This window comes from Brachyistius frenatus, unplaced genomic scaffold (genome assembly GCF_029030835.1).
Source record: "Brachyistius frenatus isolate BFR_SWC_R1_liver_20210118 unplaced genomic scaffold, ASM2903083v1 Contig_259, whole genome shotgun sequence".
Taxonomy (NCBI): Eukaryota; Metazoa; Chordata; class Actinopteri; family Embiotocidae; genus Brachyistius; species Brachyistius frenatus.
In genome coordinates this window covers 445,907-457,500 of record NW_027210858.1, presented here as the reverse complement: position 1 = coordinate 457,500, position 11,594 = coordinate 445,907, and the positions used below count along the sequence as shown (strand labels likewise).

The 11,594-nt window shown below is 47.6% G+C and overlaps 3 protein-coding genes across 3 annotated transcripts in view; all 3 read left to right on the top strand.

Moving 5' to 3' along the window:
* The window catches only part of cavin2b (caveolae associated protein 2b), a 6,540-nt gene extending 2,266 nt beyond the window's left edge, over window positions 1-4,274 (top strand). Inside the window, exons 2-7 of the mRNA XM_069721192.1 lie at window positions 528-776; window positions 1,204-1,344; window positions 1,433-1,534; window positions 2,562-2,828; window positions 2,906-3,058; window positions 3,535-4,274. Of these exons, the coding sequence (XP_069577293.1) occupies window positions 528-776; window positions 1,204-1,344; window positions 1,433-1,534; window positions 2,562-2,828; window positions 2,906-3,058; window positions 3,535-3,915 (1,293 nt within the window). The 3' untranslated portion in view covers window positions 3,916-4,274. The remainder of the gene's footprint in view (window positions 1-527; window positions 777-1,203; window positions 1,345-1,432; window positions 1,535-2,561; window positions 2,829-2,905; window positions 3,059-3,534) is intronic.
* Window positions 4,275-5,729: 1,455 nt separating this feature from the next.
* On the top strand, window positions 5,730-7,916 carry ebpl (EBP like). Its single transcript, XM_069721195.1, has 4 exons — window positions 5,730-6,009; window positions 6,099-6,168; window positions 6,487-6,625; window positions 7,502-7,916. The coding sequence occupies exons 1-4, from the start codon at window positions 5,833-5,835 to the stop codon at window positions 7,749-7,751; spliced, it is 636 nt and encodes a 211-aa protein (XP_069577296.1). The 5' UTR covers window positions 5,730-5,832; the 3' UTR covers window positions 7,752-7,916.
* Window positions 7,917-8,448: 532 nt separating this feature from the next.
* On the top strand, window positions 8,449-11,583 carry eef1b2 (eukaryotic translation elongation factor 1 beta 2). The gene is made up of 8 exons (XM_069721193.1): window positions 8,449-8,776; window positions 9,649-9,847; window positions 10,310-10,432; window positions 10,515-10,650; window positions 10,727-10,793; window positions 10,982-11,107; window positions 11,284-11,351; window positions 11,456-11,583. Exons 1-8 carry the CDS (start codon window positions 8,464-8,466, stop codon window positions 11,540-11,542), a joined length of 1,119 nt encoding a protein of 372 aa, XP_069577294.1. The 5' UTR covers window positions 8,449-8,463; the 3' UTR covers window positions 11,543-11,583.
* Window positions 11,584-11,594: the final 11 nt, after the last annotated feature.

The following is an 11,594-nucleotide window of genomic DNA, read 5'->3' as shown; positions in this document are numbered from 1 at the left end:
GTTAACCCTTTCAGCTCCACTTCATTGAATCTCTGAGATTTATCTGAATTTAATTTGTTGTTATTTCTCTAAATATTTATATTTATAATTATATCTTGGGTATTTTTTATTACAGAATTAAATGTATGTATACAATTTAGTAAACTATTTTTATTTTGCTTTTAGCAAATATTTGTTTTTATTAAAAAAAAATTCAGTCATTTTCTCATTTCCTGTTTTGTGTCTATTTATTCCATATTGATCCGTTGTGTGTGTTTGTTTGTTTGTTTGTTTGTTTGGGTAGTTTAAAGGGGCGGTACGTCTGTTTCCAGCCTGTCAGAGGCAGTGAAGGAGTTAAAGGTGTGGACATCTCCAGTCGGGAAGTTCGCTGGAAAGTTGTTTTCAGAGCCAACCAATCAGAGCGCAGCACACACACACACACACACACACAGAGAGAGAGAGAGAGAGAGAGAGAGAGAGAGAGAGACAGGGCGGGCGAGGCAGTTTATCTGCAGAAGGAAAAGTTTTCAGATTTTCGGTGTTTTTAGTTCGATAGTGTCGTCATGGTGACCACTGAGACCCACCAGAGCCAGGACCTGCTGGTCCCCCCCCAGAACCAGGACCAGGAGGACCAGCAGGACCAGCTTGAGGAGGATCAGGCCTCGCCCTCGTCTCTGACGGGATTCGACCCGGACAAAATGAGTCAGGGTCCCGTCAACGCCATCACGGTCCTCACGCTGCTGGACAAACTGGTCAACATGCTGGACGCCGTCCAGGAGAACCAGCACAAGATGGAGGTGAGACACTAGGGACACACAGGAGACACAGAGGGAACATACAGGGGACACAAAGACAGTAGAGACACAGAGACAGTAGAGACATTGGAGAAAGTGGAGACATTAGACACAGTAAAGACAGTGGAGGCAGTAGAGACATTGGAGACAGTAGAGACATGGAGACAGTAGAGACATTGGAGACAGTAGAGACAGTAGTGACCACATGATCACATGACCACAGCTGCTCCAGATGTTTTCATGTTCAGGGTTCTCATCCAATCTGACGCCTCTTGTCTTCAGTCCACTGATCTTCATCAGTGTGAAACCTGAAACCTTCATCCTCCTCCTCATCCTCTCTTTAATGAAGACTCTTCATCGCTTTGATTGATCAGGAATCTCATCCTTCTGTCCACGCTGATCTCTGAATTGTTCTTGACGTGTGTTTCAGGTGCACCAGGTGGACATGGAGGGCGTGGTCAGAGGGATCCAGGCCGACATGACCAAACTGTCCAAAAGTCACAGTCACACCTCCAACACCGTCAGCAAGCTGCTGGACAAGAGCCGCAAGCTGTCTGTCACCATGAAGGAGGTCAGTGAACGCATCACATCCCCCTATCACTCAAACCTCCTCGTCAGTCAACCCCCCCGTCACCTGTGGACATCTTGTGTGTCTGCAGGTGCGTGATAAGATGGAGCGTCAGGGCGTCCAAGTGAAGAAGCTGGAGGCGAACCACGCCCACCTGATCAACAGGAACAACTTCAAAGTCCTCATCTTCCAGGTCAGTGAGAGAGCAGGGAGGTCAGAGGTCAGAGGTCAGGCACAGTCTCCGACATGAAGTCCAGGCTCCAGGCCCCCCAAGAAATGCTGGGGGATGTAGTTCCTCCTGCTGAGCTGCAGCTCTGCCTCTAAGTCCGTTGCCTTATTTGGTCTCCGGCTGCTGCAGGAAGTGGAAATGGTCATGAGGTCTGGTTGTTGTGGTAACAGCCAGCAGAGCGTGACTGACTTAGTGATGAAGTCAGTTGATTGAAGCTAAAAATAAACCTGGAGTTTTAAAAGGTCTGACCAATCACAGACCTGCGTGATGCCATCAGGAAGAAGGAGCCAAAGGTCGACTTCAGCATGAGCTGGAGGGAACAACAGGGAGAACCCGACAGAACCAGAACCAGACTCTCACCGATGCTCCACATTCCTCCTGAAAATATCCAGCATTCCTCAGTCCACGTGTCAGCTTTAAGTGGGCGTTGCTCTCCGGCAGCTCTGTTTTTAACTCTGTCACTGCAGCGGTTCCACACATTGTCTCCGGGTCCACATACTTCCTGGTTCTCCTTTGGTTCCAATAGGGTTCTAGTTATTGTTCTGGTAGTGTGCCCCTTGTTCTAATGTTTTCCTGTCAGGTTCTTGCTCTCAGGAACTGAGGTCTATCTTGGGTTCCATGCAGGCTCCAAGCAGCCTTCAAACAGTTTCATGTGGCTTCCTAATCGTTCCTCTAAAGTTCCCCTCAGAGTCCTCCAAAGTTCCACTAAAGTTCCTATTAAGTTCCAATAGGATCCATGAAGGCGTCCCTCCAAAACGAACCTCGACTCCCTTTCAGGTTCCCTTGAGAATCCACCAAAGTCCCCTTCATGTCCCATTGAGGTTCTCCAGTTCCTCTGCAGATTTCCTCCTCATGTTCTCCTGGTGTCCTCACCCCCTTAAGTTCTCCTGGTGTTCACTTCATGTTCTCCTGGTGTTCCCCTCATGTTCTCCCCATGTTCTCCTGGTGTTCTCCTCATGTTTTGCTGGTGTTCTCATGTTCTCCACCTCAGGAGGAAAGTGAGATCCCTTCCAGTGTTTTTGTGAAGGAACCTCCTCCATTCCCTCGGGACGAGATTTTGGAGGAAGGTGAGGAACTGGCGCCGGGCATCGTCGATGGCAACCAATCCCAGGAGGGCGGGCTTCAGACCGTCGACCTATCATCTGATGAGGATTTTGGCCTGGAGGCGGAGCAGGAGGAAGAGGAGGCGTGGCTTCATGATCTGGAGAACATGGAGAAGTCTAGAGCGGAGAAATTAAAACGATCCAGCCTGAAGAAGGTAAGAAACACAGACAGGTGTAGCTGTCTGTCTCTCTGCAGGTGGACAGACAGGTATAACCATCTGTCTCTCTGCAGGTGGACAGTCTGAAAAAGGCGTTCTCCAGGCAGAACATTGAGAAAAAGATGACAAAGATCGGAACGAAGATCGTTTCTGCGGAGCAACGAGAGAAGATCAAACAGAAAACTTCCAGCCTGAAGGTTTCACCTCTGACCTTCAGCATCCGGAAGGTATGCAGAAAGTTAACCCTATATTGAAGTTCTTCTGACCTTCCACTAAAGTTCCTCTAATGTTCCACTGAAGTTCCCCTGACGTTCCACTAAAGTTCTCCTGATGTTCGACTAAAGTTCCCCTGACGTTCCGCCAAAGTTCGACTAAAGTTCCCCTGACCTTCCACTAAAGTTCCTCTAATGTTCCATTAAAGTTCCTCTCATGTTCCACTAAAGTTCCCCTGACATGCCACTAAAGTTCCTCTAATGTTCCACTAAAGTTTCCCTGACGTTCCACTAAAGTTCCCCTGATGTTCCACTAAAGTTCCCCTGACGTTCCACTAAAGTTCCCCTGATGTTCCACTAAAGTTTCCCTGACGTTCGACTAAAGTTCCTCTAATGTTCCACTGAAGTTTCCCTGACGTTCCACTAAAGTTCCCCTGACGTTCCACTAAAGTTCCCCTCGGGTTCCTCAACACTCTTCTCTCCGTTTTCAGCCTCGCAGCAGCTCGGACTCTCGGGCTCCGGAGGCCTCTGCTCAGACCGGGGACTTGTTGACTCCTGAGGCCAACATCCAGCTCTCCCCGCTGGGCAGCACCGATCTGGAGGTCCCTTTCATGGAGGTCCATGCCCAGCTGGCCCCAGCCGAGCAGGAAGAGGAGGTGGTGATGGAGGAGGAGGAGGAGGTGAAGGAGGAGGTGGGGAAGGAGGAGGAGGAGGAGATGAAGGAGAAGGAGGAGGAGCCGTCACTTGTGGTGGAGGTTGATGTGTCAGGGATGTCGGAGGGAGTCGGAGAGGAGTACGCTCTGTCCTCCACCCTCCCTCAGGAGGAGATAGGAGAGGAGAGAGGAGCAGCGGAGAAGGAGGAGCAATCCTAAACACCCGCTAATGTTCACATCAATTAATGACAAAACAAATTTGAGCTGTGACCAATCAGAGTGCAGACCTACTTAAAGGAACAGTCCAACATTGAAATGGGTCCTCCAGGGGGACGATCCCACTAGAAGAAGCTACATCAGCAGCCGGTTAGCCTAGCTTATCATACGTAGGTGCAACATGTGGACCAACTACCCTGACTGCTGCCTCTGATTCTTCAGATGTTCTCCAGTTGTTCCATTAAAGATCCACTGTGGGTTCCAGTTGGGGTTCCCCTTCCAAAAAAGTTGTTCCACATTTCTGATACATTTCTATAAAATTCTCAAAGGGCAGTCTTAAAGTTCCCTAAAGTTCCTCTGAGGTTCTCCTAAAGTCCTCCGAGGTTCTCCTAAAGTCCTCCAAACATTCCAACTTCCAAATGTTCCCCCAACATTTCCCCGAAGGATTCTTCCGGTTCCACAAAGTTCCCCTCAGATCCGACGAAAAGACTCCTCAGAGCTTCCTTTAAAGTTCCTCTATGGTTCCCCTTAAGTTTCCTTTATTTCTAGTCTCTATGCTTTTTTATCCTGTAAGTTAGAGATGCTCCTTTAAGGTTCCGAGCTCTGGTTTGTTTTGTAACAGATAAAACCTCCTCTTTGTGGAGGAACCTTCACACAGCTCAGATATCATCTGATATTTACACGGTGAAACTCGAATCTCGAGCTAACGTTCTGTCACGTTCTCTTTTAGGTTAAAGTTTGCATGACGTTGGAGAATTTTATCGTATATTTCTGCAACTGATCTGAAACCTGAAAATAAAACGTGGAGATACGAGTTCTCCACGGTGATTATGTCTTTACATTAAAACGTTCCTGTAAGTTTACGTTCTATTGATAACTGATGTCAATGATGATCAATAACTCTAAACATTTAAACATTAGAACCCTACAAACGTGTAACCCTCCACCTGTCAATCACCCTGAGCTCAGGTAAACACGGTGCTTTACGGAACCCTGCCCTAATGATCTACAAGGTTCCACTAATGTTCTCCTGAACTGCTTATGTTCTCCGAGCACACCCATAATGATCCTTAAGGTTCTCCCAATGTCAATGTTAAAGTAGTACCAGGGTTCCACTGAGGTTCCTTAGAGGAACCTGAGGTTTGTCCCAACGTGACATTTCACATACAATTTATCTGAGAAATAGAACCAGTTTTCCTGATGCTGTTGTCTGATGTTTGCTTGTTGAGGACACCCGTACATTGATAACAGATCTGATCAAACTTATTGATCTGAGTTACATAAGAAATCACTTTAAAATAAACTTTATGGAATTTTTTGATCACTTTGTTTTCTTTTATTTTGACACCAACACAAACTTTGTGCTACCAAAGTGTTTCCTGTTTGATTGTTTTACCTGTCAATCAATATCTGTTCAATAAAATTCATGAAACATCTCTGCTCTAAATTGTTTATATTTTTACTTTCATTCAAAATAAACATTACTTTAAAGTTATTTTCAACAACTAAAAGATTTTAAACTTGTTTTCTTTGAGTGCTTCGATTTGTTTGTTTGTTTGTTGACATTTACCCACTCTTTTCTTCTTTTGTGGTTACAAACATGGAATTCAGTGCTTTTGTTTCTTTATTGGTTTTATTTACAAATAAACATGATTATTCAATTCTACTCAGACTCTGCTGTTGACCTTTGACCTTTCTCTAAGGGAGGGGTGGGGGATGGGGTGTTCTACTTAGCAGCCAATGGGAGTTCACAGGACAGGGCTTTGAAAGAACAGGCCAATCAGAACAGACAGGGGGCGGAGCCGGAGAAGTCGCTCCACACTCACTGTTCAGTTCTGCTGCAGTACTACAGTAGTACTACAGCACTAAAGCAGTACTACTACAGTACCCCAGTACCTCCTCAGGACTTCCTGCCTGTAGATGGACTTGGCCACGCCCCCCGGACTGTCTCTGGTCTCCGTTTTGTCTCTGTTAGCATGTGGCGTTCAGGTGTTAGCCGCTATCCTGCTAACACACTGGTATGGTAGGCGGAGCTCTGCTGAGGACAGGTGGATCCTGCTGTGGCTCTTCTATGATGTCATCGTCCACCTGACGCTGGTAGGAGGAGTCTCTTTCTCGTGTTTATTGTTGTTTATTCATTGTCTGTCCGTTAACTGTCTGTGGTTGTTTATTGTTTGTGTCCTCAGGAGGGTCCATTTGTTTACATGTCTCTGGGTGGGACGGTGGAGACGTCTGAAGGTCCGCTGGCTGAACTCTGTGAGTGTCCCGTCTGTCTCTCACCTGTCTGTCGGTCTGTCTCTACCCTTCTGTCTGTCTCTTACTCGTCTGTCTGTCTGTCTGTCTCTACCCGTCTGTCTGTCTGTCTCTTACTCATCTGTCTGTAGGGCTGTCTGTCTGTCTCTACCAGTCTGTCTGTCTCTTACTCGTCTGTCTGTCTGTCTCTACCCGTCTGTCTGTCTCACCTGTCTACCTGTCTGTCTGTCTATTTCTCACCTGTCTGTCTCTACCCGTCAGTCTGTCTCTCACCGGTCTGTTTGTCTCTCACCTGTCTGTCTCTACCTGTCTGTCTCTCAGGGAGGGAGTACAGTAAAGCTGACAGTCGTTGGTTAGTTTCTGATCCAACGATTGTTTCCATCGAGATTCTGACCGTCGTCCTCGACTCTCTGCTGGCTCTGCTGCTGATACACGCAGTACTGAGGGACAAGTACTACAGGTAATACTACAAGTACTACAGTGAATAGTACTAGAGGTACTATTCCTGCAGGTACTACAGGCAATAGTACTATAGGTACTACAGGTACTAGGTTAGGGTAGGTTAGGTTAGGTAGTTACTTTATTAATCCCAGAGGGGAAATTTTTTCGCTACTACTACAGGTACTACAATCCTGTATTGTGTATTAATTCAGCATTGATCCTGTATTAATTCAGTGTTGATCCTATATTAATTCTGTATTAATTCCGTACTGATCCTGTATTAATCCTGTATTGATCCTGTATTAATTCAGCATTGATCCTGTATTAATTCAGTATTGATCCTGTACTAATTCTGTATTAATTCAGTGTTGATCCTATATTAATTCTGTATTAATCCTGTACTAATTCTGTATTAATTCAGTGTTGATCCTATATTAATTCTGTATTAATTCTGTACTGATCCTGTAGCAATTCAGTATTGATCCTGTATTAATTCTGTACTGATCCTGTATTGATCATGTATTAATTCTGTATTGATCCTGTATTAATTCAGTATTGATCCTGTATTGATCATGTATTAATTCTGTATTGATCCTGTATTGATCCTGTATTAATTCAGTACTGATCCTGTATTAATTCAGTATTGATCCTGTATTAATTCAGTACTGATCCTGTATTAATTCAGTGTTGATCCTATATTAATTCTGTACTGATCCTGTATTGATCCTGTATTAATTCTGTACTGATCCTGTATTAATTCAGTATTGATCCTGTGTTAATTCTGTACTGATCCTGTATTAATTCTGTATTAATTCTGTATTGATCCTGTATTAATTCAGTATTGATCCTCTAGTGATCCTTTATTGGGCATAATGGTCTGATTTATTCTTTTCAGGCACTTCATTCAGATCTCTCTGAGCGTGTGCGAGCTGTACGGCAGCTGGATGACCTTCTGTCCTGATTGGCTGCTGGGCAGCCCCCACCTGAACACGTCCAGCTGGCTCTACCTGTGGGTTTACCTGGTCTTCTTTAACGGGATGTGGGTCCTGGTCCCGGTCCTGCTGTTGGTCCAGTCCTGGGTCAGTCTGAGGAGTCTGCAAGCGCTCAAAACAGACAAACACGACATAAACAGGAAGAGCATGTAGAGGTGTTGATCTGTATTGATTGTGCTGTCAGTCACTGACGGATCAATACTGCGTGATCACATGATGACATCACGTGTCAGCTGACCATCTGCCTGTCACCTGAAATGATCATTTGACACATTGGTCTGATATCGGATAATAATCAATAAACATCAGTTTTCTGTATTGACGCTGAAATGTTTATTTTTCATTAAAATCACCTTGTCATCAGTACCCCCCCCCCCCACCCCTTTTCAGCTCCTCTTGATCAGCTTGTTGATGGACAAGAAGGCCTGCCGGAGGCCGAGTCCCTGCAGAGCGCTGCAGGCCTGAATCTCCCAGAGTCTGTCGGAGTGACTGGGCAGGTCAAGGTGGGTGGACACCTTAGGGGGAGGGGGAGGGGGGGGCACTAGTTAGTTTACAGGTGAACTCATCACCAGTCCGGTTCTGGCGGGTCGGGTCATGTCCTACCTCTCTGATGGTCATGGAGTTGGGGAGATCCTTCTTGTTGGCCAGAACCATCAGAGGAACTCCTCGCAGCTTCTCGTCACTCAGGACTTTCTTCAGGACCTTGTGGGCCTCGGCCATCCGACCCGGATCACAGCTGTCCACCATGAAGACCAGGGCCCGACAGTCGTTCAGGTAGAACCTGAACCATGAGGTGTCAGCTTGTTTTGTTTGTTTGTTTATTTGTTTGTATGCTTGTGTTGGCGCTCACCTCCAGTTAGGCCTCATGCTCTTCTGTCCTCCGACGTCCCACACGGTCATTGACGTCTTCTTGTCCAGGTCCAGAGTCCCCACGTTGAAGCCGATGGTCGGGGACGTGCCCATCACCTGGAGGGTCACAGAGAGTCAGTCTCACCTGGACGCTCCGAGCCCCGCCCACCGTGGTCACCTGTGGATGCTCACCTGTCCGGTCAGCAGCCTCGCCAGCAGAGTCGACTTCCCCGCCGAGTCCAGACCCACGAGGATCACCTGGACACGAGGACGCCCGGGACATAGCAAACAAACAAACACGCAGCTCTCAGATAAACAGATGTTTACAGGTAAACAAACAACGGAGTGCTTCCGGTCGCTTTTATTTACATGTTTTCACATCAGCTGCTTGTTTGTTTGTTTGTTTTCTGTTAACTTTGATTAAACTGAGGTCATGTGATCAATAAACTGACAATCAATAAATAGCAACATATATTTCACTGATCAATAATCAGCGAATCAGAACCTGTGCTGGCCTCAGCGGGTCAGACTGATCAATCAGATCAATAAAAAGCTGCTGCAGTGATCAGACAGTAAATAAAGGATCAATAGAAACCTGAGTATTGATCATCAATCAGGATCCCGAACATCCAAACAGATTGATGGACAGTTGTTTACCTGAGGACAGCTGGAGGAGCGAGTCTGACCCATCGATCTTCTGGAGGAATGAAGAGCAGTCGGTGGCTGGTGAGTCTGATTGAAGGTCACCTGCTCAACATCTTTCAGGTGTGTTCAGACTCGTTCCCGCCGGCGGCCAATGAGAGCAGGTCATGTGACCGTGCGACAGGTCGGACCGCATTCTCATCTTATAGGCAGGAAACACGCCCACCTGCAGTCAGACAGGAAGAAGCAGTCTGACTTTTACTTTGAAAGGAGATAAACTGTTCAGGCGATCGGATCAGAGCTGGACAGGAAATACGTCGGAGCGTGGACCGGATCTGGATCAATAATTAGTGACGTCACCGACTGATTGGTTTCATTTAGAGAAGATCAGAACATTTCTGCTGCTGATCGATCTGCAGATTATTGTTTTTACTGAGAATGGACTGACGATAAACAGGAAGTCTGAGATCCACAAAATAAAAGACATTTGATGTTTTTTAACTTCTAAATGTGTTTTTAATCTCATGTCGTCCCCCCTCCCCTTCCCCCCCCTCCCCAGACCTCCTGGAGGAGGAGCGCTGTCTGCTGAGGAGGAGGCGGAGTCTGTTATGGTATAAAACCGGCTCTTCCCTCCTCCTCCCTCCTTCTTCCTCCTCCGTCCTCCTCCCTGCTCTCATCATGGGGTTCGGTGACCTTAAAGCAGCCTCCGGGCTCAAAGTTCTGAATGACTTCCTGTCGGACCGCAGCTACATCGACGGGTCAGTACCGGCAGAACCAGCAGAACCGGTAGAACCAGTAGAACCTCCAGTCGAGTTGCAGCCGCCGCCATCTTGGCTCCGCGCGGAGCTAATCGTGCTAACAGTTAGCCGACCAGCTGCAAACGCAGCAGAGTTTAAACATTAAAATAAGCTTCAGCTTCGTGATTCACTATGACGGAGGTCAACTGTCGTCCGGACGAACAGGCTCCGGTTCGAGTCCGTTTCAGTTTATTTTCGTTGAGTTTGACGTGTTGAAGCTCTTCGTTGTCACCGGAGCTCGTGGTGCTAACGGGTCAGCATGCTACTGTCACGTCACGCCTGCATGCAGTACTGAAGACTACTGCCGGCACTGCGCATGTGCGCAGCATATTCGGTTTCCCTGTAGAACACGTCGATCATCAGTGTGTCTACATGTCGTCACTAATCGGTCATCTGGATTGATAACGTCATTCCGGTCCGTAGGTTCGTCCCCTCTCAGGCCGACGTCGCCGTCTTCGAGGCTATCTCGGCCCCGCCCCCGGCCGACTTGTGCCACGCCCTCCGCTGGTACAACCACATAAAGTCCTACCAGTCCCAGAAGAACAGGTGAGGCTGCTGATGTCATCAGGGGGTGGGGCGTACAGGTGTAACATCGGTGAGGTAAACCCCGCCTCCTGTCTGCTGTCAGTCTTCCAGGTGTGAAGAAACCTCTGGGTCAGTACGGCCCCACAGGCGTGGCAGACACCACCTCGGGCTCCGCCCCCGCCGCCAAGGTCGACGACGACGACGACGACGACATCGACCTGTTTGGCTCTGATGACGAGGTGAGGTCACAGTGATGTCATCAGTGAGCTGAGTCCAGACAAGTTTGTTAGTTTGACCCTGAGTTTTGTCTGACAGGAAGACGCAGATGCCGCCAGGCTGAAGGAGGCGCGACTGGCCGAGTACGCCGCCAGGAAGTCCAAGAGTACGTCAACCGATCACAGCACCGATTGGTCTGCTGGTCTCCTGACTCATGATGAACACCTGATCACCATCTTTCGGCTGATCGCCTGATGGACACTATTTTTACCTGACGAGTCTCCGCCTCAGATTAGATGGGTAACGGGGTGTGGTTTCCATAGTAACTGACTCCTCCCCCTCCTCTCTTTACAGAGCCCACCCTCATCGCCAAATCTTCAATCCTATTGGATGTGAAGCCTTGGGACGACGAGACGGACATGTCCAAGCTGGAGGAGTGCGTTCGCAGTATTCAGATGGACGGGCTGGTGTGGGGGCAGTGTAAGAGTACTACACGCAGTACGACAAGCAGTTCCTGATGATGATCTAATCACCATCTTTCGGCTGAAGACTGATGGACACTTTATGATCTGATGGACACTTTATGATCTGATGGACACTTTGTCTCTGTTCCATAATCAATAAGTGATCTGATTGGTCTGTCTTCTGTCCTGCAGCAAAACTCGTCCCTGTTGGTTATGGCATCAAGAAGCTGCAGATCGGCTGCGTGGTCGAAGACGACAAGGTGACCTTAATTTATCCTCCTGTGTGTGTATTGTCTCACCTGTGTGTGTGTGTGTGTATTGTCTCACCTGTGTGTGTGTGTTGTCTCACCTGTGTGTGTCTCAGGTGGGCACCGACGTCCTGGAGGAGCAGATCACGGCGTTCGAGGACTTCGTCCAGTCGATGGATGTTGCAGCGTTCAACAAGATCTGAAGACAACAAACGCGTTTCATAATAAAATCACTTTAAATCAACTTGTCTGCTC

Coding starts and splice junctions, on each gene's coding strand:
- ebpl (XM_069721195.1), top strand. CDS start 5,833: ATGGACTTGGCCACGCCCCCCGGACTGTCTCTGGTCTCCGTTTTGTCT. Junction 6,010..6,098: donor TCATCGTCCACCTGACGCTG/GTAGGAGGAGTC, acceptor TTGTGTCCTCAG/GAGGGTCCATTTGTTTACAT. Junction 6,169..6,486: donor AGGTCCGCTGGCTGAACTCT/GTGAGTGTCCCG, acceptor TCTGTCTCTCAG/GGAGGGAGTACAGTAAAGCT.
- eef1b2 (XM_069721193.1), top strand. CDS start 8,464: ATGCTCTTCTGTCCTCCGACGTCCCACACGGTCATTGACGTCTTCTTG. Junction 8,777..9,648: donor AGATAAACAGATGTTTACAG/GTAAACAAACAA, acceptor CCCCCTCCCCAG/ACCTCCTGGAGGAGGAGCGC. Junction 11,108..11,283: donor CGGGCTGGTGTGGGGGCAGT/GTAAGAGTACTA, acceptor TCTGTCCTGCAG/CAAAACTCGTCCCTGTTGGT.